The sequence below is a fragment of the Camponotus vicinus genome, unplaced genomic scaffold, assembly GCF_025532165.1.
Source record: "Camponotus vicinus isolate PSW18456_S1 unplaced genomic scaffold, iyCamVici1.0 SCAF_11, whole genome shotgun sequence".
Lineage (NCBI taxonomy): Eukaryota > Metazoa > Arthropoda > Insecta > Hymenoptera > Formicidae > Camponotus > Camponotus vicinus.
In genome coordinates, this window is record NW_028141947.1 from 5,545,661 (window position 1) to 5,571,975 (window position 26,315).

At 28.6% G+C, this 26,315-nt stretch overlaps 1 protein-coding gene, 1 long non-coding RNA gene and 1 pseudogene across 3 annotated transcripts; all 3 read right to left on the reverse strand.

Moving 5' to 3' along the window:
- Positions 1-6,826: 6,826 nt before the first annotated feature.
- Positions 6,827-8,798, reverse strand: LOC145962228 (aminopeptidase N-like). Its single transcript, XM_083083194.1, has 4 exons — positions 8,523-8,798; positions 7,558-7,748; positions 7,262-7,352; positions 6,827-6,877 (listed from the first exon to the last, which is right to left on the reverse strand). The coding sequence occupies exons 1-4, from the start codon at positions 8,730-8,732 to the stop codon at positions 6,827-6,829; spliced, it is 543 nt and encodes a 180-aa protein (XP_082939320.1). The 5' UTR covers positions 8,733-8,798.
- Positions 8,799-14,853: 6,055 nt separating this feature from the next.
- LOC145961986 (uncharacterized) lies at positions 14,854-16,795 on the reverse strand. The gene is made up of 5 exons (XR_014435764.1): positions 16,718-16,795; positions 16,513-16,608; positions 15,845-16,255; positions 15,584-15,752; positions 14,854-15,489 (listed from the first exon to the last, which is right to left on the reverse strand). It is a non-coding gene; the product is annotated as an uncharacterized LOC145961986 (long non-coding RNA).
- Positions 16,796-16,971: 176 nt separating this feature from the next.
- LOC145962229 (uncharacterized) lies at positions 16,972-21,481 on the reverse strand (annotated as a pseudogene). The gene is made up of 3 exons (XR_014435843.1): positions 19,341-21,481; positions 17,292-17,546; positions 16,972-17,099 (listed from the first exon to the last, which is right to left on the reverse strand). The product of XR_014435843.1 is annotated as an uncharacterized LOC145962229 (transcript).
- Between the last annotated feature and the right edge of the window lie 4,834 nt (positions 21,482-26,315).

The window sequence follows — 26,315 nt, forward strand, 5'->3', positions numbered from 1 at the left end:
AGAAAAAATATAAAAAGGACAAGCAATATGTAAAAATAATACATCTCATACACATACATACACAAATGATAAGTAATTTATAAATTGCTTATATATTACTCTACATGATTTTCCAGATCTTTTTAGTACAACAGTACATGCTAACAATCTATCACTTAAGCCGACATGCTACCTCTTTTTCTCTTTAATTTTGATCTAGGATGATTTGAATTAGGATCTATAATGTCAATAGCATATAAATGACACTCCTATACGATATATGATATAGAACTAAACTTAAATCGAAGAGAACTAAAGACACGCAATATTCCTTAATGAAAAATGAATTAAAATGTTGTGAATTATTTGTATGATGCTTCAGAAAAGAGAAATTTGTTAAATAAATGTATAATTAACGCCGTTTTTTAAACGAACATCCGTAAATTGAACTCGGATTGAAATCGGATAGCATATAGCCACACACACTACTAGCGATTCACGAATATACATATATTAATCTAATATATCAATCTAATACGAAAGCAGTGATTTTTATATGACATCAAGTAAATTAACCCTTAACGGTCGTAAGTCACCTCTGACGTGACAACAATACGCTGCGGTAGCTAGCGTCCGATAAGGGTTAAATTTGAAAATTTCTATATTGTTATAAATTACAGAAAAAAATAATTCATGATTATAATTTACTTTTTATTAAAAAAAACGCTATTTACTCAGTAGTAGGCGCAAAATAATTTGTGTGCACTAGTGCGTGCATGCGCGCGTGCGTGTGTAAATATTCGAAGAAGTATAGAAGTATAGAAGAAGTATAGAAAAATAAATATGTAGATAAGAAAATTGTGCCACGTGATTTATTATAAAAATCAAAGATTATATGAAATTTACAAAGATCATGAGTTTCAAACAATTAATAATATATATTTAAAATATTAATAATACATATTAAATGTATAATAACAATTTATTATATTGTATATATATATATAATTATTTTACATATATTAAATATATATATATATAATATATGTATATATATACATATATCTATACATATATATTATATATATATATGTATATATAAAGTTGTTATTATATATATAAATATTATAGAATTGTAATATGTTCTATAATTTTTAATTTTAGATGTTACTTAAATATTAATAATATGCAATATTGTACCTATGTTATACCTATAATATAAATTTGATTCAAGATAATAAAATTACCTAATAAATATTAATAAATAAAGTTACAAATATATATAGAACAAATCAAATACAATTTAAAAAATAAATCAGAATGCAATTTAAATTACATAATACATTTTTAGTACATTAATAATATAACGTCAAATATTGCAGATACTTTCTCATTTAATATAATTACAATTATTCATACAATATAACATAATTTAATTATAATTATTTATATATATTATAATTATAAATATAATTTACACTTAATGTAATTATAATATAACATAATTTAATTATAATTATTTATATATTATAATTATGAATATAATTTACACTTTGCATTACTTCATGTTAATAAGAAAGTAAAAACATTAGTGATTTGCAAGGTAAAATGAATCCGTGTAAATCCATTTAATTATATATTATTAATGCACATAAGCATAAATAATAAATTGATAACTATAAACATTATAAATAGCTATTTTAAAGAAAGATATATAGATATATTCGCATCATAATTATTACTTTCATTAAACGGACATGATTGATATTTTACAAAATTCTGAAAGTAATCCTTTTGACTTTCGATTTCGAAAACACGTGTTTGTATCTTGCTTCGAATATTTAAAATATCTTGCTTCATACGTCTGAACTCTTCGTTAATTCTATTCAATTCGCCTATCTGAAATTGATTATATAGATATTAATTATTAGTGAATAGCAACTATCAATTATCGATAAATACTATATTAAATATTATCTCGTATATATATATATATATATATATATATATATATATATATATATATATATATATATGAGACTGCCTTCACCGCCACGCACTTCTAGCCACGCGCATTGGCCGATCTTTTTTAATTAATTTTTCGTTAATTATTGCGAATATCGCAAAATAGTATAGGACCTTCCTTCTTAATTTGAGCCACCTTCACACTTCGGGACTGCGAAAATGTTCCTGACATCCTGTATATATATGTATATATATATATTTTATATATATACAGGGTGTCCCGAAACTAATACTTGATATTTTAAAGGCAGATTCTCTGCCCAATTTAAAAACGATTTTTCCTCAGCAAAAATGTCGCGGCACTAATAGTTTTCGAGTTACAAACGATTGAAAATAAAGGGTTGTTCGCAAACTAAGGCTTATGGGAATAAAATATTAATAAAGTCACATTCTCTAGTTAATTTTAGGTACAGTTTACTTTAATAGAATTTTAATTTAAGGCTTAGTTAGAAAGATCATTATGACAAAAATTGAGAATATGCAAAAAGTAACAATCTTTCTCGACATTTTTGCTGAGGAAAAATCGTTTTTAAATTGGCCAGAGAATCTGCCTTTGAAATATCAAGCGTTAGTTTCGGGATACCCTGTATATACAGGATGTCAGTGAAATTTTCGCCCTCACGAAGTAAGGAGGTAGATTGGCTCAAATTAAGAAGGAAGGACTTCTACTGTTTTGTGACATTCGCAATAATTAACGAAAAATTAAATAAAGAATATCGGACAATCTGCATGAGTAGAAGCGCGCGGCGACGAGAGTCGTCCCACTGTAATCTTATACTAGGCGCGCGGCGAAGCGGTGGGCGGATCGCTCTCCGAGACATGATGGTGGCGTACGATATATCGCAATACCGCGCCGAAAAATGACCCGTCCTTTTAGTGGCGAGAAAATGATGCGCTATCATTTCCACACCACCTTGCGGTAGATAGCATGGTGCGCTTTTTTTATAGTGGTTTCCCCCATAGTCCTATTCCACTCTCAATTTAAATATTTGTGAAAATTTTTCAAAATTTGTTCAAAATTTTACTGTACGCTGAATGTATCGTAAATGTAAAAAATTCATGATGACAGTACCTTCACAAAAATTGATCCGTGGTTGAAAATCCCTCGATAAAATGTGTTGCACACGTACGCTTACACAAGGCAACAGCCTGCGAGAGCTAAGACGGTTTTAGTAAAAATCTTGTGTTCGCGTAGTAAATTAACAGTAAAAATGAAGTATACTCTGCAGGAATATACGGATATGATTGTGGCATATGGGTTAGTGGGGGAAAATCCTTATCGCGCGGCCGTAATTTACGTGGAATAATTTTCCGGGCTGCACGAAAATCAAGTGGACGTACAGTTTTACGTGTTGTGCAATAATTATGTGAAACTGGGTATCGTGCATAATATCGGGATAACCGGTCCAGCAGTGTGTGTTCGTGTACGAGATGAAGAAAGTATTCTCGAAGCATTTTATGAAAATCCTGGAACTAGCATGCGTCCTGTGGCACATGAATTTGGTTTTTCGCGATACGCGGTACATCACGCTTTACGTGTAACGCATTACGCCCGTATCATTACCAACGTGTGCAACATATTTTATCGAGGGATTTTCAACCACGGATCAATTTTTGTGAAGGTACTGTCATCATCAATTTTTTACATTTACGATACATTCAGTGTACTGTTACGGCATTTTGAACAATTTTCACATTAAATTGAGAGTGGAATAGGCATATGGGGGAAACCACTATAAAAAAAGCGCACCATGCTATCTACCGCAAGATGGTGTGGAAATGATAGCGCATTATTTTCTCGCCACTAAAAGAACGGGTCATTTTTCGGCGCGGTATTGCGATATATCGCACGCCACCATCATGTCTCGGAAAGCGATCCGCCCACCGCTTCGCCGCGCGCCTAGTATAAGATTACAATGGGACGACTCTCCTCGCCGCGCGCTTCTACTCACGCAGATTGGCTGATATTCTTTATTTAATTTTTCGTTAATTATTGCGAATATCATAAAACAGTAGAAGTCCTTCCTTCTTAATTTGAGCCAATCTACGTCCTTACTTCGAGGGCGAAAATTTCACTGACACCCTGTATATATATTTTATAATGTGTGTGTGTGTGTGTGTGTGTACACACACGTACACACGTACACGTACACACACACACACACACACACACACACACACACACACACATATATAAAATGTGTGTGTGTGTGTGTGTGTGTGTGTGTATATATATATATATATATATATATATATATATATATATATATATATATATATATATATATACATATATATATATATATATATATATATATATATATATATATATATATATACATATATACAGGATGTCGGGAACGTTTTCGCAGTCCCGAAGTGTGAAGGTAGATTGGCTCAAATTAAGAAGGAAGGTCCTATACTATTTCGCGATATTTGCAATAATTAATGAAAAATTATTTAAAAAAGATCGGCCAATGCGCGTGGCTAGAAGTGCGTGGCGGTGAAAGTAGTCTCGCTGTAACATAATGGCGGCGCGCGGCGAAGCAGTGATTGGGGAGGGGAAAAGCCTTCGCCGCGCACCTACACACTCATCGCTCCTGTTTCAAAGAAAAAATATGTAATTTGCAATTAACAATTACATATTTTTTCTTAAAAATAACTGTGTTTTTTTACACTAATTGATTCCTCTCATTATTTTGTACATAAAAATATTAAGGCAACATAATCGAAAAATGAATATTTTACAAAATATTTTACGGTTTATGTAAAATTAAGAAATGATTTCAAGCCTCATAACTCGGAAAGTACTCAATGAAAAAATACTTTATTATAGTGTTTTGGAAAGCTCTTGAGGCAAACTACAAGAATATGCAATAAAAAGTGGGCAGTTCCGTTTAAAAAATCAAAGTTGACTTTCGTAGCTCCTCCACCCTTTCACCTACAAAAAAATCATTGATCTCAGGTTATAGTTCTCGTAAAACCAAGCAAATGTGGTCTGAAGCATTTTTTTTATCACTGAAAGCAGCCGAGTTATTCAGGTGGCCTGTTTTAGATGTCCCACCCTGTATATATATTTTTTATAAACATTTTATTTATAATAATAATATTAAATATAATTGGAATAAATAATAATTATAGATTATGAAGATTATATTCTCTTCTCAGAATCAAAATTTTAGTTTCCCCCCCCCAAAAAAAACGAGTTTATAAGTTTGTAAACATTTTAAATCAATTAGGGTCGATTTATATGTAGGTTACGTATCTTCGTAAAAAATTTGTCAGCAATCAAATAAAGTGAATTTTAAGAAATTAGTAAAGCTCTAAATATGAAATGTAAATTTAAATTTTTTTAATTAATAAGAGAAAACGAAATGCGGATGATAGTGCTTCAGTTTCAGAGAAAATATTTCTTTCAAAATAAATCGTTGTACATGGAATACATTTCTTTCCTCGATGCGATACTAAATAACGAAGTAAATCTCAATTTAAGATTTTTATTAAAATAAATAATTCATAATCCCTGTAAAAAAGCGTAGGCGAAAAAATATTGAGACAAAGTTGCTGAAACGAAAATGAAATCCTACTTCTGTTATACTATGTGTTCGATTATGTTATGTGCATAGTGTTGCACCATTATTTGCACATATTTTATTAAACAATTCTTTTGTCTGCAAGGAATGTTTATAAATAATATTTTGTAAGTAACTCTTGATAAATTAAAATTTACAGAATTTAGAATTAGCGATTTTAAAAATAAAATTAGAAATCTATAAGAGTTATGACTATCACAGAGAAAATATCATTATATTATAATAATCTATTATTATTAAATTTTGAGTTTAATAAATAGATAATATTGAAGTATGCTAATCACATTACTTAAATACCTTCTCAATTATATTGAAAAAATATTTAAATTTATTTAACTAAGAGTTATTTAAATATCTCAAAGCTATAAATTTTGCTATTAAAATTTATATAAATCCATTTTTATAAAGATCACTAAAATTTCCAAGTACAGAAATTCTCTTTCTCTTTTGCTTTCGCTTACTCGCATGCTCTTTCTCACTCTCTCATTCACTAAAAATTATAATACACTACTTAAAAAAAATAGGGAACATTTTTTTACCCTAAAAATTTGACTATTTTCACACTGAAATTCGTGGAAAAATTATTGTAATCAAAAAATTAAAAAAACATTTTGAAGCCTGAAGTTTCAACTTTAACGTGCAGTTGGTGATTTTAAAAAATTTTTTTATCTCTCTTATTCTGCGCTTTAAAAAGGAACACATTGTTTAGTACCCTAAAATTATATATTTTTAACACACCGAAACTGATAAAAAAATTTTTTTCGAGAAATTCATCTAAAATTTCATAAACTACAACATTTTTCCTGAAACGCTTTTTACCAAAACGCTTTTTTTTAAATTTTCCTACGATTTTTTTGACCGAGTGTAAAGAAAACATATAATTGTTTCGAAAAGAAAATGTAATTTGCAATTAACAATTACAATTTTTTTCTTAAAAATAACTATGTGTTTTCTTTACACCAATTGATTCCTTTTATTATTTTGTACATAAAAGTATTAAGGTAAGATAATCGAAAAATGAATATTTTACAAGATATTTTACAGTTTATGTAAAATTAAGAAATTATTTCAAACCTCATAACTCGGAAAGTACTTAATGAAAACTAACTTAATTATAGTGTTTTGGAAAGCTCTCGAGATGAGCTATAAGAATATGCAAAAGCATATAGGGTATCCCATTTGAAAAGTTGGAGGTGACCTTCACGTGACTTTCAGCTAACTCTTCAAGGTCAAACTAATGGCACCGTCTCATGTCCTCCTTGAAACCATATAACTTTTGTCTGAAACGTTTTTTTCTACAATCAAAATTAAAAGTTATTCGGGGTGATCGATTAAAATGGGACACCCTGTATATATATATATACTCAGGGTGTCTCAATATATATATATATATATTTACGGATAAAACTGTATTACTTAGGTTTTATATTCTCAAGATTGTGTAATATGAAATTGAGTACTGCAGAATTCCTTGCATGCTTCGCGATAGTAAAAAGAAAATAATTAATATAATCTTGATCGGAAAAATCTTTCGAAAACATAATCGATGTTGCACTATCATTTTTTATTAAACTTAAATAGTCTTTGATAAATTGTGAATCCTCAGGGCAAGAGAGAAATTTTAAAAGATTAGGTTTAAATTTTTCTTTTCCTAGACGATATACTCCCCACCAAGGAGAATCTTCATTGCTAAGAGAATGGTACAATACTTTTAAACCTTGACAGTATGTCCATTCTTTCCACCATGGCAAAAGCCTATGAGATTCAACAAAAAACATATTCTGTTATAAAAGTTTTGCACAAATTATTCTTGCATTTTGGTCAAACGGTTTAACAAATTATAATTACATAACATAATCTAATAAAGTTAAATTTTGATCAAATAATGTAATAAACATTGTACATGTATCTACAAAACAATTAAATTAAAAAATAACCGAAAATATACAGGAAAAATTACGTGTTCTTTTCGGGATCAGCGAGATGTCGATTCAAATTACGTTGGGCTTTTTCTATGCATACACGACCACCAAGATTACATGCCCATTTCGCAGCCTCCAGTCTTAAACTCTTTGTAAGATCGTGTTCATTAGAAACTTCATTGTATCCAAGTTTATCAAGCAAATCGTATAATAAGTTACTCATTTCCATCTAAATATATAAGTACATATATATTGTTAATTGATATAAATTTTATATTTTTCGATTCTTGCATTATATTTTGCTATATAGAAAGATACCTTGCGCAATTATATTTTACATGGTTTTATATATAAAGAACGTTCTGTGTTAGTAAAAAGCTCTGAATTTCTTTTTATAAAGATATCTATTATATAGCTATACTTATTATTATATACGTATTTATACACAAATTTGTATTTTTCTTACGTGCACATTCACACATGCTTAACACATGTCCAAATCATAAAATAAACATACAGAAGTGCATACATGCATATATTGTAGACATGTAGACATACATTTGGACATTATATGTATAATATTATATAATGCAACAACTTTTTAACTGTTGGTGTATTAAACACACAGATAACTAATATATATGTTCCCTACTAATTTTGTATCTCAAAATGATATTTAAATCGTCATTATAAATATCATGCTGTGATTAAAAATGATAACAATTTTCAAATTTTTCTCCCTTTTCCTCTCCAACTTCTTATAATTAGTATACATACTCTATTCGAATATTAATTTACAAATATACTTATCTTTCATCCAAAATATATTTAAAATACCTAATCTAACTTTTTTTAGGCACATGTATTTTATTGTATGTATCTTTTTGGAAAGGACTTAATAATTATTGTTATAAATGCACACAATATTAATATGTGTAATAAGTGATATGTTTTTAGTATGTTTAAGACATCACTGTTGACATTGTTTAATATATGTTATTACCTTGATATTAAAATATATTGTTTCCCGAAATAGAAAGATACTGGACAGATGTTCCAAAGCTTTGAACATAGGATACCATGCCACGTAGTCTGTTTCTCGTGATAGATATTTCGCAATACTCCAGAATACAGTGGAATTAAGTTGGTTTGTTATCATTAAGTGGAAAGCGTCATCGATAATTTGGGCACGGTTCAAAACATGTATCTTCATATAATTTTTAGAATTTAGATAACTTGTAATTCTTTGCCAGTTTTCGATATCGTAATTGACTCGATAATATCCTACCAATAACAAATGAATACATAACGATTATAATTCTTTTAAATGGATTTATATGGATATATATGCAAGTATCTGTGCTTTTGTACATTAACCCAGATAAAAAATGTATCAAAAATTGTAAATAAATGGAAAAACAGATTGTAAAATATTATATATATGAAATTATATTTTGCACTAAAATTGAGTATATATAATAATTGTACAAAAAATTGTATATAAATTTAAACGAATTTTTTAATTATGTAAATAATGATCAAATTCCATTATATAATACAATATTATTTGTTATTATCTATACATTCACATAAAAACATAATCTAAAACTGTAATAAAAAAACTTTTTTATAATCATTAATTATATTTTGTGTTATACGATAGATTATAAATGGTTTAAATTCATGTAGCTTAAAATTTACACACACATGCACGCACGCACGCACGCACGCACGAAATGCTATTTAATACAAAATGTATGTATGACCAAAATAATAAAATTGATAATAAAATTGATCTGCAATAGTTTGTAACATGATAAATAAGTTGATTAAATTATCAAATAATAAATTTATTAATTAGATAAAAAAATTCTTATTTTTATATATACATTCATCTATATAAATTATATCTTACTTTAAAGAATTATATTGTGCATTTAAAAAAGCTATTTAAGCAAAATGAAAAGAAAGCTATTGTTGTAGTTAAACTAATTAAAATATCCATGACTAATAATATACAATATCAAAACAAACACAATTTTTTTGAAGATTTAAATGCATTGCAGAAATTTAATGAAATTCTAAAATTACATATTTAAATTTAACACCGAAGATATATTATTAAATTTACTATACATTTGTAAGAATAAATTACTTTGTTATTCAATATTATACAAAAAGTAGTATTTATCTTTATTACAAATGATAGTGTACTCTCTAAAAGTGAATCAGTAAAAATATCACTAATTTTAAGTAAAATAAGATTTCACTGACAAGAGAAGCAAGTCAGCGAGTATTTCACTGTCCCCCTCCCCTTCAGTGGAAACGTTTATTTTTCGTTACTTCATCTTATATCTCACTGATTATGGTCAGTGGAAGCAAAATTCACTGTAAAATCAGTAAATTTCACTGTAAAACCAGTAATCGCTAGTTCGTTCGTTTATCGCTGCGATGTGCTATATCTTTCATATTTAAATTTTAGTTATGAGAATTAAAGTTTGCAAAGGGCGACAGATAAAATTAAAAATATTACTTCAATTTAATTTCTGATACAATCTGAACAGAGGAACTTCAGATATTAAATCGACTTTATAAATCGGACACAAAAAAACGTCCGGCGAATAAACGAAAATGATCCATTCATTATCTACTTAATATAACAAGTTCAACATGCATATAAACAATATAAATAGTAATATAAATAAGTAATATAAATAAGTAATATAAATGAAATAAAATTTTTAATATAATAAATATAAATAAAATATTATTGATACTGATTGAGACAGTTAAAATTATTAATTCTTTCAGTAAAATGATAGTGATTTATAGTGCTCTATTTATAACTGCTATAATGAGTGACTATTTACTGTTTTTCAATTATAATACACTGATTTATTTTTAGAGAGTAGCAGAATACTTATTATTATATTTTACAGTCAATCGTTTTAAATATATAACAAGTGAAAAATGTTTAAATAATTTAGAAGATTATATATAATTAAAATAATATAAAATTTTCATTATGTTAAAATCATTATAAAGTGTGATAAATTTGTTACATATTTACCAGTTTGTTGTATGTTAAATAATATCCAGCCATCCTCTTTAAATTTCAAACGTAATCCAAAAATCAGAAAATAAGACAATAAAGTATTATTTAAAGTACCAGTAAAATTATGATACGTCTGTGTAGTACGTTACAGGTATTTCATAATTCGCCAATTTATTTAAATTGTGCATTGATACCTGTATCCGTTCTACAGGAGAACTATATTCTCGTGTTATTTTCAATACAGGATAATATTATTGTGATAATATTTCTTTCAAACAATTAGTTATCATCCATATAAGTATTAAATTATTTACAGATATTTGTGGAAACGAAAAGTTCTTCAAAACTTTACCAAAATGGCCAGCAGGCTTGCTAAAGTTACAAAATTTGTGCAAAATTTATTGTTAAAGTGTCAAAAAGTATAAGCAACATGTACAATTACCACAATATTACCATAATATATAAAATTGCTACGTTAATTATACTTTTTATTTAATTTAATTAGTTATATAAATAATTATGTAATTAATCATATGATTTATAATTTCCATAAATATTTGATATGCTATAGTTTAAGCTATAATTTAACTATAGGAATAGCCTAACTTGATTATTTTTAAAAGATAAGTGTATGTGTAAATTGAAAGTTTATCTTAAATATTTAATGACATTGAAGGTAAAAGAAATTGTGTATGGTTAATAATAAAGTATGAAAGATGTAAGTTGAAATAAAAATAACTATAAAATTTGAGATTTTTATGATATATAATCAATCATTCATCATATTTAGTTTTCTATAATACAGTAATTATAGTAGTACAATATATTACTTACTTATTCTTTAAATATATGCGGATAGTCTCCCAAAATATTTCTTTAGTAAACACATGTTGAAACACACGCAATACGCCAGATCCTACATTTACATAATTTATATCAAAATATAAGATAATACTTATAAGTTAATAATAATTACAATTATATATATATATATATATATATATATATATATATATATATATATATATGTATATATATTTAAATATATTTAGAAAGAAAGATATTAACATGTAAATATTAAATATATTTAAGATTTTATTATAGTGTTTATTTCTAGATATATCTAATTTGGTAAATAAAATAAACTCTATATATATGTACACTACGTGTATATATATGTAATAAATTATTATTAATTATATGTATATATACAGGGTGTTCACAATTCGCAATTGAAATTTTAATAACATATTCCTGAGCAAAGACAGAGACGAAAATTCTGAGACACAACAAGATTGAGGCTACAATAGTTTTTGAGGTATAAGCGATTAAAGTTTGTTAATGATATCGTGTAGAATTCGCGCGCTTAGATCCGTAACTACATTTACATGTGTACTGATCTATCATCTGTAATTGATTTTTTCATGTGATATTGATTTTTACTGCACAGCTGATTTTATTTTTTTATTTTACTTTATAATAATAATAGAATAATTTCTACAAATATTTCTTTGATTAAAAAGAAATGTATCTCATTTTTCAAATATGTTAAAACGTTAGATTGTATAATTCTGTTTAAATGTAATAGCTGAACAATTATTTAAATTTTTATTTAAAAAAGAATTAAATGTTTTCTGTATATTATTTGTAATTTGTTAATATTAATTAATCACCATAATGTATGATGTACATAATAAAAAACTGAAATAAAAAATGAAATCAGCTGCAGTAAAAATCAATATCATCTAATGACAATGATGACAACATGAAAAAATCAATAACAAATGACAGGTCGGTACACATGTAAATATAGTTACGAACCTAAGGGCGCGAATTCTACACGATATCATTGGCAAACTTTGATCGTTTATAACTCAAAAACTATTGTAGCCTCAACATTTTTGCATTAGAATTTTCGTCTCAGTTTTTACTCAAGAATATGTTATTAAAATTTCAATTGCGAGTTGTGGGACACCCTGTATATGTGTGTGTGTGTGTGTGTGTGTGTGTGTGTGTGTGTGTGTGTGTGTAATATTTTAATGTTATTTTTCATATAAGTTGATACAGATTAAAGATATAATAAACATTCAGGTATGTCTCTCTCATTGTCTTATACAATTTTACTTATTTTTTACAATATATTTAAATAATATTTTTAAAATAGACAAAAGATATGTAAATAATTTTAGATACCGAGAATTATTTTCCTTTTTTCATTTTTCGAAATATATTAATATTTTTTAATTATATAATTACCTATAAATAGCAAGGCCCAGATTTATGATGCTTTCGTTTTCCGGAAAATCCGGAATTGCAATATGATTTATTTGCCAAGTTTTATTCAGGCGTTCCCACTTACCAAACAAGTACAGAGTTATATTTTGAACAATTTCGTGTGCAAATGCGCAGTGCATTCTACACCACATATCAACTCTGACCTTACTTTTACTTGGACCAGGTATGAGAGATAAATTAGCCCGGTTATCCACAAATACAAAATAATTAGGCTTTACAAATATATTAAAATGTTATATCGTCATATCTTTATCATTCATTTCTACTGTTTGTATCGGTATATTGGTATTTGATAAAACTGTATAATTTTGATGATGTTTTATAATAATATTATAGACGGGCGAGATGTGTAAAGATTCGGTCACACTTGGAATCGTGTGTTGGGTTCCAATAGTATCAACATATGTTGCCAACCTATCACATTTAAAAATATGAGTTAATGATAATGAATTTTCGACAATTACATAGAAATATTAAAAATTGAATAAAAAGAAGATATATGGATGCAATTTATATATAAGAATAATATATATAGAAAATTATGGCATAGAGTTCTTCTTATTCCTTTACTCTATATCTTATCTTGTATAACATTATGTAATCTAATAATGATTTTGATAATATTGTGACATTAGTAAAACGTAATGGTGATGAAATGTTTACTTGAGTATATACAGGTACAAAATAAATAGTTAATATTTAAAAGTTAATATTTTAGTATCAAAATTATAATTTTCAATAAAATTAAAATAAAAAAAAATTTCGTTCAATAAAATTAAAATAAATTTTAATATTATACAATATTAGAATAACAATTTTTTAAATTGATTTTAATTGATATATTATGATTATTGACATTGACATATTACCTTACCATTGCATACATAATTTTACACATGTTAAAGAAACTGCATATTTTAGTGATAATTTATTATTAAGTGAATATATATGTTTTTTAGTTATTCGTATATTATAGAGAAAATAATAATTCCTAAATAGTACTATGTATGCGTGTATGTGCATGTTTAAATACATAAAACAGCATAAGTATAGCTTATATATTTAATTTTATATATAAAGTGTTTATGTGTGTGAAAATTGAGAAAGTGTCCATGATCTAATCAAATTTCTATGAAGTATATGGATAAAAAAATTTATATAAAATTTATATAAACTTTATACAAAAACAAAAAGAGAATAACGGTCCGTAAAATAACAATCAAATTTTATAAAAAAGAAAAGGTTAAGGACCGTAGCGTAGGATGTTATTACGTAATTAAATTCAGAACATAGATTTGAGACGGGTACTTTATATATTCTTAATTAATTAATAATAAAGAAAGAAGAACATTGTCCGTCAAAAGAGTAATACAATGCAATAAAAGTTGACAGACGTACGTTTCGATCCAATGCGGATCTTTTTCAATGTCTTAATAACAGATAACATGATCAAAACGCGAACGTTACAAAGGCGCGCGCAGTACAAAATAATCAGGAGGTCGAAACAATCAAATTAAAACGGTCGACAGTCTAATGTAGCGCAGAGATAATAAAAGAATAATAACGGTCGAACAAACAAAACCTTTGGGCCCTTGTTGAGCCCCGACCATAAATGTGACGTCGAGAATTAACATTGCCTGATCAGGTTTTCCTTATCAGGACCTCATGACTGCCCCTTGCTGCACCTTATATTTCTAATAGGGTACTGGTAGGGCATCAATAGACTTATATCGATAAAATATTTTATTTATTGATCATAGATTAGATTATAATATTTCAATAATATATTTTAATAATAATGTTATTAAACCGTTTAACACTTATTATACGTAAATAATATCACATATGTATGACTAAACGTTTAAATGGCATATTTAATTGGTCGCTACTTCTGTAGAGAACAGCAGCAAAAAAGGACAATGTTAAAAAGATGTCGATTTGGCCGCCAAGTGTCATATGATTTTTCAGGATATTTTCACTTGAGGGCCAAAATCAACATCTTTTTAACATTGTCCTTTCTTCTTTCGAACATGAAAATAATATCTAACATTTTCCAGATATGATTTCTGCTGCGCAGATCGCAAATGTAAATAATGCAATGTCGCTTAAAATTTGCAGTTAAAAATTTGTAAAATAATCGGATCTTGCTGAAATTTCTGCAGCGACGCGAATCCAGTATTACGGAAATACTAAAATGATCAATGAGAAAAACGAAAGAGAGCGAAAAGCTGCATGAACATGTGTTACAAATAATTGAAATAAAAATAATTAAACGCTTAAATGTGACTTGCCATTGTATGTGTCTTGTAAAAAATTAATGAGCTTTATCCTAGCACGTGAATATATCTTACATTTAAAACATATAAGCGTAAACATAATATACTGTAACAAATATAAAATTTCACTGAAGATTTCTTTTACGTGGAGATTCAATCATCATCATCAACAGACTCTTCATATCGATCACAAGTATGAATTTGGTTTAATTTTTTTTGTCGCATTAATCGATGACCTTCCCAATCTTTGGCATTGTTAAGTACGCTGCCTAATGTTGAATAATACACCTTGTCTGTAATAGGCGGATGAGCATTTGATTTTGAATATTCTTCGACAACAACTTCTGTAATTTACGAAGGAAATTTAAAAGCGATTTATAGCACAACAATTGAAAAATTATAAAATACAGATATGTATAAATTACAAAAAATAATTACTTTGAACGCATGACGAGAAAATAGTTGTCTTTAAAATCTGCTTTCCTTCCATTTTTTTAACAGCCGTAAACGCCATAGCTAAATCTCTCGACATATATTTTTTTTAAATATTAGTCAATGACTTTAATAAAGTCATGCTTGTGTCGACATTTTTCCATAAATTTAGTTGCTAAAAAACACATAAGTAGTAAATAAATACATTTAAAATTAAGTATACAATATTATAAATGCAAAATAAGTAGATAAGCAAAAACATCTTACAAAATCTTGTCGAAATGTATTGTTTTTTAGGTTTTCTTCAAATTCCATGAAGTCTGGTAGCGTTTTACATGGAAATTCTATACCATGTTTTTCAACAAATTGAATATCAGTGCAAATTTGACGAGAAATGTTCTTTTCAAGGGATAAAGTATTTTTCAACTCATTTATGGTTAAAGTTAGTTGTGTTAACTGTGTACATATACTTCTAAATCCGGATGCCATTAAGCGCTCTAAATCTGTAATATAATGCAATAATTAAAATTAAGTATAAAATAATCACGCAATAAAATAAATATTAATAAAACATGTCATTAATAGTGTGTTTTCTCTTGTCAAGCTGACAAAAGGAACTATTTTTCTCAATACTATGTTTAGTATTTGAGATAATATCGTCATCATTGTATTCATGTCCTAGAAACCAACAATTAAAATATAACATCACTTTACATATTAACGTTATTTTTATATAAGCAATTATTTGCAACTTTGAAGTAAAATAAAAATATTGTACATACATATATATCCTCAAAAACATCTTTTAAAGTAAAAACAGTTGTATAAAACAGTTACATATATTATACTATAGATTTTTAGAATATTATAGCAGTGTGTATCGGAACATGGTTAAATATATGTTAAAACAATCGCGTAATAAATAAACAATTAACCTTTAGTTGTACAATTGAAACTTTCCATTTTCTTCAACTTTTGTTTATTGCATTTGTTTAAAGTTCCTGATTTTTTTTCCATATTTTTTGAGATTACTGCAATATATAAAAATTACATAATTTTTATCGAAAAATACAATATAAACAAATATTTATTAAAATAAATATGCAATAACAAAATTTAAAAAATAAAATAAATACATACTAGTCTTTATTGCACTACATTTATAAGTTTTTTCACACTTTTTCATTGCACATGATTCTGTATCTTCATTTAAAATTGCTGAAGGAAATCAAATAGACAATTATTCATTGGATAAATAGTCAATAATTAATAAATTAATTAAAATATTTACATTCGCTCTCTTTACTAGAATCACTAAACCGGCTGCAGGTATCATCGTCACTATGTAAAGGTGGAACATTCAATAATGTTTTTTCTAAATTATAGTCAGTTTTAATCGCTTTCAGTTTGTATTTTTTTCTGTCAGAAAATGATCGGATTTCACCGTGATCACTTTCTGTGGAATAAACATATTCCTTTACGTTCAGTTCTTTTAATTTAATCACAGCTAATTCGTAAGTTTCTAGAAGTACATCAATGTTTAGAAGAAATACAAAAATAAAATTGACATGATAAAAATGATTATGTGTTCAAACAGTTTATCATGTATCATAAATTGATACTAGATTAAGAATAAGAGTTATATCTGAATATCAACAGAATAAATTGCTCATAAAATTTCAATTATATCAGAAAAAGCTTAGTAAAAACTTACTGGCTTCACCTACAATATTTATTTCATATAATGGCCACGACTTTGATATGGCTCTGCCTTATTTTTAACAAGAGAGTACAATAATTCTGCTGTTTTAGTTGTATATGGTGGTGGCATGAAAACTGTCTTCAAGTTTCCAGTCGCATTATCATAAACAATCCATTCACATGGTACAATATCCACACTTCGACCTTTGCATTTATCTTTAGCTATAAACTCAATAAGTTTGTAAATTCCATTGGATTTTTCCAAATTCTACAAAATAAATATTATTTCTATTAATTTTATTAGAATTAAGAATGAAAGCGAATATCACATTAACTGAATAATAATGCAAATGAATATTGACATATATAATTGCAATACCCATCATAAATGAAAAATATTATCAAATTGAGAAAATTGAGAAAATATTGTCAAAAATATAAAACAAGATAAAAGAGAGGAAAAAAAGCCAGAAAGAGAGAGGGAAAGGAAGGAAGAGAGAGAAATCTATTTTCTTCTCAAGCAGCCAATTTGCCACTGACAATGAGTCGCAACTAGGCATTTGGAAAGAGGCCTTTTCGATAGTTCTACGTTTTACTTACATATTTTACAAAACGTATCATGCATTGTTTGTCTTCTCTGTTTTACAATTTAGAGGTTAATTCACATAGGTTAAAAAATTTTACAAGAGAGGTTAAAATCGCAATAAAATATAAAAAATGAGAATCACAGAAAATAAAAATATATGTATGCACCGTTTGTGAGAATTTCTTCTTTCCAGACATCATTTTTTTCATTGCTACAATTAACGTGTTCTTGGTGAGAGACAAGATGCACACACTAAAGAGAAGTTATACGTCAGATGTTTGCATTACACGTGTATGTGCGCTCACTTCAGTAACAGTAAAGAACTCGACCAATTATAATTAAACACTTTTTATAATTACATATTGTAATTGATCAATTTGTTTACAGTTTAAGTCTCACTACTTTTTCTACTGCCATTGGTCTCATCGAAGTTTTTGGCGCCATTTAGCCACTCGGTATCCAAGAAGATACATTTACTAAACAAAAGCCATTCAGCGCGACTGCGTATTTCCTTGGATCTCAAGTGGCTAAATGGCGCCAAAAACTTCGATGAGACCAATAGCAGTAGAAAAAGTAGTAAGACTTAAGCAGTAAATAAATTGATCAATTGCAAAATGTAATTATAAAAAAATATTTAATTATAATCGGTCGAGATTTTTACTTTTTAAATGCTTAAGTTTTTCTATGTGATAATAATTAGTAATTATAGACAAGTTCTTATATTTAAGACCGTCTTAATTCTTTTCTTACAATCTTCTCTAGATATGCACTAAATGCTGTGCGGATTTAACTGACGTTCTTATTCTTACTTGTAATTTTTTAAAAATAATTAATAAAAGTATGACACAATTTTATTGCCATACTTTTTTAAATTATTTAAAGACATAAATTACTTTATAACAATTTCAGAGCAATATTTGATTCGATTTATAAAACACATATTAATCATTTTATAACTAGCAATTATTTAATTAATCATTAATTCAATTACAATCGCAAACAAAGAAATTTAATCAAAGTAAATGCATTAAAAAACGTATTTACCTAATTAGTAATGTGAACATCAATTTCCATCTTATATATTTATTATTTTCAATTTATATTCAAACATAATTATATTGTATAAATGAAAAAAATAAGCCCAAATATATTCGGACGTAGGCTTTTTCTGCCCAAATATATTCGAGTGTAGTAAAAAAAGGATTAAGCTGATCAAATCGTTGTCATTGTACTTAGTTATTGAATCTTATTATTGAAAAAAATATGAAAATAAATAATAATCTATTCAATACACATGTCTTTTCATGTAAATCGTCATTTTAACAGTAATATTATAATATATTTTTCACGTACACAATATATTTCTCTCTCTCTCTCTCTCTCTCTCTCTCTCTCTCTCTCTCGTATAACCGTATTATAGAATCTCTAGTTAATATTGTATTTGATGTTTGATATTCGCACATAATATGTACTTACATACGAAACCTCACATATGAAGAAGTGGCACAACAAAAGTCTTTGTTTTCTCTTCGTCATCATTCTCTTCATCATCATTTTCATAAATCGTAGTTTTTAAGAAGATCATTTTACAAGTAACGGACTGGAGTAAACATGTAGTTTTGATTTTAGTTTCAACTACCTGCCACATATCAAGTTTACCTGAATTATGAGGGTATGTAAATATTGGTTTCACAATTTTTAATTTATATCCAGTCAATATAACATCCTCTTTTCTACCATTTTGCGGTATACTATACATTGTCTGGATTTTTATTATATCTTTATTTGTGAGAGATACCACATTATTTGGTTTTTTACATGTTAATATAGTTTCTTTATATTTGATCTTTTTGATAGGAGTTCGTCCACATGATTCAGAAAGGCCTGTTTTTAATATCATGACAGTCTGTGGTAACGTCACTTTCTTTGACACTGCATAAAGTAATTCATGCTGCCGTCGGCAGAATTGTGCGAGTGGTCGATTCCCACTTCGAAGCATTCTCTTCATTTTTCCTATTTTCCCTAATAGATTCTCAAATGGAAAAGCTGTATAATTGCTTAAGGAACATTTCATGTTTTTGACATCATCGGCTAGGTGACTAAGACTATGAATATTTAAGACTAAACTTTGTGTATTATAATATTGTTTTGTAAGCATAACAAAATTGTTCAAATAAACTTTTGCTTGAAAATTATATTTCAGACAGTTTTCTGACAAGTTATCTGAGTTCAGGATTCTACATGCAACATGAAGAAGGAGAAAATGATTATAATATCTCTTTTCCAATATTTGCTATAAAACAATAGGACCAATATAAAGCAAAAACAATCTGTACTCCGTTGCTTTCCATCTGGAAATATCTGTTATTGATCTTGTTGTTCGCTAAAAGTCTCTACTGGTATTTGTGATTGTAATTCAGTTAAACTTTGTGACAACAGACATTTTTTACTTGGAGACTCAGTCTACTTAGACTTCCTTCCAACCAAAAATCAAGTATCATTTTTTTTGTAACACCTAAGCAACCTTGGTGCATGAAATCAAGGACAAATTGTTTTATCATATTGATCGGAGGTTCTAAATAAAGAAGTGGAGAGATGCCGACGTGATGCTCAGGATCTTGTTGCTCTCTAAACGATTTATCGGTTCGTTTATCACAGATCACGGAGGGATAAACAGTTCGATTTTGACATCGTTGTTCAGGAATTAAGCATCGTTCACATGCGTTATATCCTCCATGACCTTTTATGCATTTCAGAAATGAACGTGCGGGTCTGTCGCAAACAAAGCACATAATACGTACCCTAAAGATTCGTTCTTCGATTATAATATCTTCGCGTGTCAATTCGTTCATTTCCCTTATGAAGTCATTTAAATAATTGTTTAAATTATTAGGTTTTCCATTACCGCAAAATATAGCCACAGGAAAAGGTTTGTATATGTCCGGAATGTTGTAGACTTTACACAAAATCGGCCAAAATTCTTTCGCGCTGGACTTATATAAAGGAAGGCCATCACAATTTATTTGCAAATCGAGTATATCTGTTTGATGTACTTCTTTATTTACACACCTTTGAAGACCTGCAGTTATTCCAAAATATACGTATTCACTTATGATCGCGCCATCGTTTGCTCTGAATTCTTTAATCTGATAATTAGCCGATGTCGTTCTCAAAAATGTTTTGGATGTTGTTGGCAGATTTGGAATTAATCGTCTTCTCAAAATCCAGAGCAGTGAATCTAAATAACAATGTTCAATATGAGACTGAATTGCCCATTGTCGAAGCTGTGTTACTTCATCCCATGTTTCATCGCTTTCATTATCATTTGTTTCCTCACTATTGTGCTTGTTGTCTTCGCTATCACTAACATCTGTTATTACGATTTCTCTTATTTCGTTTCCTTCTCTTTCGTTTTCAATTCCCTCATTAATGCCTCCATTGTCTTCATTAGCATTTTCACTTTCCAAATCATTATTTTCACATTCTGCATTATTTACATGATCTTTGATACTTTGAGAGCTTATATGACTTTGTATAATATTCACATTTTGTTCTTCATTTGAGTTAATACCGAGTTCACTTGATGAACCATTGTCGGATTCAAAATTAGATACCATCAAATTATGACCTCTGGATGTTGATGCCACTCCATAAATATTTGAATTTGGATAGTTATTATCTGAATAATAGTTAATTATTTTAGTTCTTACAATTTTATATATGATTTTGATATATAATTTTAAACAATATATTTACTGTATTATACAGGGTGACCCATTTTAACTTAGGCAGCCAAATAACTCGAAAAATAAGCAAGATAGAGAAAAATGTTTTAGACAAAAGTTGTATGGTTTCGAGGGGGCCATAAGATGGTATCATTGGTTTGACCTTGAAGAGTCATTTGAAGGTCACGTGAAGGTCACTTCAATTTTTTTAAATGGAACATCCTATATATTTTTGTACATTCTTGTAGCTCATCTCGAGAGCTTTCCAAAACACTATAATTAAGTACATTTTCGTTAAGTACTTTTTGAGTTATGAGGCTTGAAATAATTTCTTAATTTTACATAAACCGTAAAATATCTTGTAAAATATTCATTTTTCGATTACCTTACCTTAATAGTTTTATGTACAAAATAATGAGAGGAATCAATTGGTGTAAAGAAAACACATAGTTGTTTTTAAGAAAAAATATGGAATTGTTAATTGCAAATTACATATTTTTTCTTCAAAACAACTATGTGTTTTCTTTACACCAATTGATTCCTCTCATTATTTTGTACGTAAAAGTATTAAGGTAAGATAATCGAAAAATGAATATTTTACAAGATATTTTACGGTTTATGTAAAATTAAGAAATTATTTCAAGCATCATAACTCAAAAAGTACTTAACGGAAAGGTACTTAATTATAGTGTTTTGGAAAGCTCTCGAAATAAGCTACAAGAATGTACAAAAATATATAGGGTATTCCATTTAAAAAAATTGAAGTGACCTTCACGTGACCTTCAAATGACTCTTCAAGGTCAAACCAATGATACCATCTTATGGCCCCCTCGAAACCATACAACTTTTGTCTAAAACATTTTTCTCTATCTTGCTTATTTTTCGAGTTATTTGGCTGCCTAAGTTAAAATGGGTCACCCTGTATATATTTTATTTTAATTCGTTATATTCATTGTCAATGTCAGTAAACATCAACAAACAATAACATTAGATCGATATTATAATTTCTTATTCAACAATATATGTTGTATTATACATAACAATTACATTGTTGAGTTGGAAATTTTAATATTGATGTTAAAGTTGTAATGTTACTGTTCGTTGATGATTACTGAGATATTGTGTGGAAATGTAATTTATATTTTTTATTACAATATATATATATATATATATATATATATATATATATATATATATATATAATTTTTTACTATAGATGTTAATAAATGTACTATTTTTATTAACTTATTAATAATTTAACCAATAATTACATATTATTATTATTAAATTTATGATTTTTAAATAAAATATCGTAAAATAAAATTATATTTCACTTAGATATATATTTACCGTACGATTCAAATCTTGAATAAAATACTGTACGACGAGCAGTTCGTAACCTTCTCATGCGAATGCGTGTCAATAAACGCTCTTTTTCATTTGTATTCATAATAAACATTAATAATCACTTTATTAATTAGATATTTAACATACTTTGTCACCACTTAGACAATAGATGATTTGCCAAATTGCAGGTTAGGTACTATATAGTTAATCCAACAAACAGATATCCTATAGTATAGACATCTGTGGTCCAATATTAAAACCTATAAGAGAAATGCAGGTTAGATATCTTCTATTGCGTACCGGATCAGGCACATGTCGGGAATCTCTTATTAGGGCACACCTTATTGCTTCCCGATCAGGCCGTAGCCATACATCGGGCATGCCTGATTTCATTTCTGCTCGGGATGTTATGTCCAAGGGACTTCACGATTCTTTTCTTTCCTATAACTGGCGCACACGAATGTAATAGAATTCTGATTTGTTACATTTGTTCTAAACGCTCATAAGAGGGGGCAGGGAAGAGATGGAAATCTAATGAAAGTTTCTATTCGTTAACTTCCCTGGCTCCTCACTCTAGGAGAGGGTAATCCAAAAACGATATATAAGCGCGAACTTCGAACAAATGAATATTCTTAAGTATTCTTCATTCTTAAGTCTTCATTATTATTAATCAGTTATTCAGTTAATATCTCAGCATTCTTTGCATTACTAAGTCACTATTCTCGAAAATCTCGGGATTAACAGTATTAGCAAAAACAGTCAGTAATCAAGTCAGTGCGTGTTCGCAACTAAATAACAGTGCAAGTATCCTGTCATTCTTGACGCCAAGAGGCCAGCAACAACCACCACCCAGCGCTAACCACAATCGCGTTCTCTAAAGCAAATAGTAAGTCTTTTCTTTGTTTACGAACTCCCTCCGTTTTCTTCTCTTTACTTATTACAATCGCTTCCCTAGTGGAACCCGCTTCGAGGAAAACCACTAAAGCCAAGGTAAAGCGACTCCGATACCGTCGCAATCGCCGAACCCGCAGACTACTGGCTCGGGCTGTGGCTGACCCTTCTTTTACATTAGATTTAAACAAATTAAACACGAATCTTCCTATCACCCGAATTTTCTTGAGTAACATCCAAGAAAATACGCGAGACTCCTCGTATCTGTCCCCTCAAACCTCTCCTCCCAATTACTCCCCGTATCTGTCTCCTGGAACCCTTGCTCCTAGTTACTCTCCCGTGTACGATACAGAACCCGACCATCCTCCTAATTCTGACTAGATCCTCTTCGTCTCGCATACACACACCCGCATATACATACTCTCACGTACACACACATCCTCACTTAATATTGTTACAGAATCATGTACTAGACCGTGTCGATTTATGATTAAAATTTTTATATAACCTTTCTTTATAATGTACAATAAATTCATTTAAATTTATTCTTCCGCGTTCAACTCAATCGATCCCTCCATCAATCCCTCTCATCATCCACGCTCCTGAATCGCACTTGGTCCCGTCCCGGGTAAAAAGGATTAAGTTCCTTTACCAAAAAGGGGACCGTCGAGCGGCCATTCGGACCATAAATAGCATAAGATCGACCCTTCCGGTCGTTGACCTATCTTTGGCTCTCCCGCAGGCTCGCTCGAGTCGAGACATCTGCCTTTAAGGCACCTGTTCTCGGGATACAAGTGTTACGTCCTTCCTTCGGCCCATCCTTCCTCGGACCTGGATGTAACACTAATGTACATATATTGATATACATTATTAATATAATAAAAAACTTAAGAGATGTTAAAATAAATAAATAAATATTAAAATGTAATTTTATAGTTGTGGAGTTACTATATTATAATGATCCATAATTTAGCTTCTTTTTATAATATTAACTAAATATATTAATCTACGTATTAAAAAATAACTCTCTCATTTGCATAATTAATAGTACAATTTAAATATCTCAGATTTGCAGAGCGATAAGAAAATCTGTAATCATGCATGTATCCTTATAATACAAACGCATGTATCATTGCAGGACAATTAAAATCCTACCCACTATAATTAAAACCCTAAGAAATTAAAACGCATTTTATTTTGCATTTTACTTAGGGACATGATCTTGACAATATATGTCAAAATCAAAATCATTAGTGGTGGGAAGCATGTATAAAGGTGAATATATTTACCAGAATTATTAATAAAATTATACCAACAAAAAATTAAAAGCAATAAATATCATTAACTCCCAATAAATTTAGCGGAAATATTACATAATTTTTCAGCGCGATTGTGACCGTGACGAAAGACTTCCGTGTGTCTACTATATTATCTCGTTTTCGGGATGAACTTGACCTAGTTACCTAGCTACAGGAATATGTCGCGTTATCTGTGTTGAATGTAGGTTACTCATATGATAGCGTGATCCGCCGCATAGGTGGGCTTTAATGAAGAAGGAGGTGAGATGATGCAAACATATGCGACGTTATAGATGCCATATCACGTCATGGAACAAAGATTGGATCAAGTTTTGTGGAACATAGATAGAGTAATACCGAACTCTCTCACTTTCATGTCTCCGCAGCTCATGAATCGCACATTCATTTGCGCGAGCAAACATTTGTGACGCGTGTATGCGGACAATCTTTTTTTTTCATTGACATTATTCATTGAGTGTTCGCCGATACCGCGGGAGATAAGGGTCGCAAAAAATTTCTCCTAGAGTCGTACCAGTCTTCGCAAGATCATGGATTCGTTCTTGGAAGTCTAGTAGGTGGACCGAAGGTTTCTGCTAGCGCGGAAATGAGCATGAGATAAATTTTAACATATCGATGAGTTTTCTTTCTTATGTATATGTATCGATCATGCTTGATTCCATTTGACACACTATGCTACTCTATTCGCATTTCTTGAACTTTCAAATTCGTACACAGGATATATAATAAAAATAATAAAAAAATATAACTCGTGAATAATGCCTTTCAAAATTATCCAATATGGACGAAATTCCAATTACAATTTTATATAGTTTGCATTTAAGCATACACTCTTCATTTAAATTTCTTCATAAAAATTATTACCTTACACAAGTTATATAAATAGCACATTTAGGCGAAAATTTATTAAGTAGAATATCTCTACATATATTGCACGATATAATGCAATCATCAAAACAGAAAATTTAATTTTTTACAGCTATAATTATAACGTTACAATATAGAAAGAATATAAATCATAGCTCGAACATACATTTTATCTATGATTATATAGATTTTTGCGGTCCTACATTGATGAAAATGTGACAACGATAATTACTTGACTATATATTATAATGTCATGCTGTTCAAACGAATAAAAGATATGGCCATACATACAAAATCAACATTTT

Bases quoted from the DNA above. Each gene is read 5' to 3' on its own strand.
- LOC145962228 (XM_083083194.1), bottom strand. From the start codon at position 8,732: ATGAAGATACATGTTTTGAACCGTGCCCAAATTATCGATGACGCTTTC. The intron at 7,749-8,522 runs GTAATAACATAT...TTATATATTTAG, and splicing joins CAATATATTTTAATATCAAG to ATGGAAATGAGTAACTTATT. The intron at 7,353-7,557 runs GTAATTTTTCCT...TGAATCTCATAG, and splicing joins GCTGATCCCGAAAAGAACAC to GCTTTTGCCATGGTGGAAAG.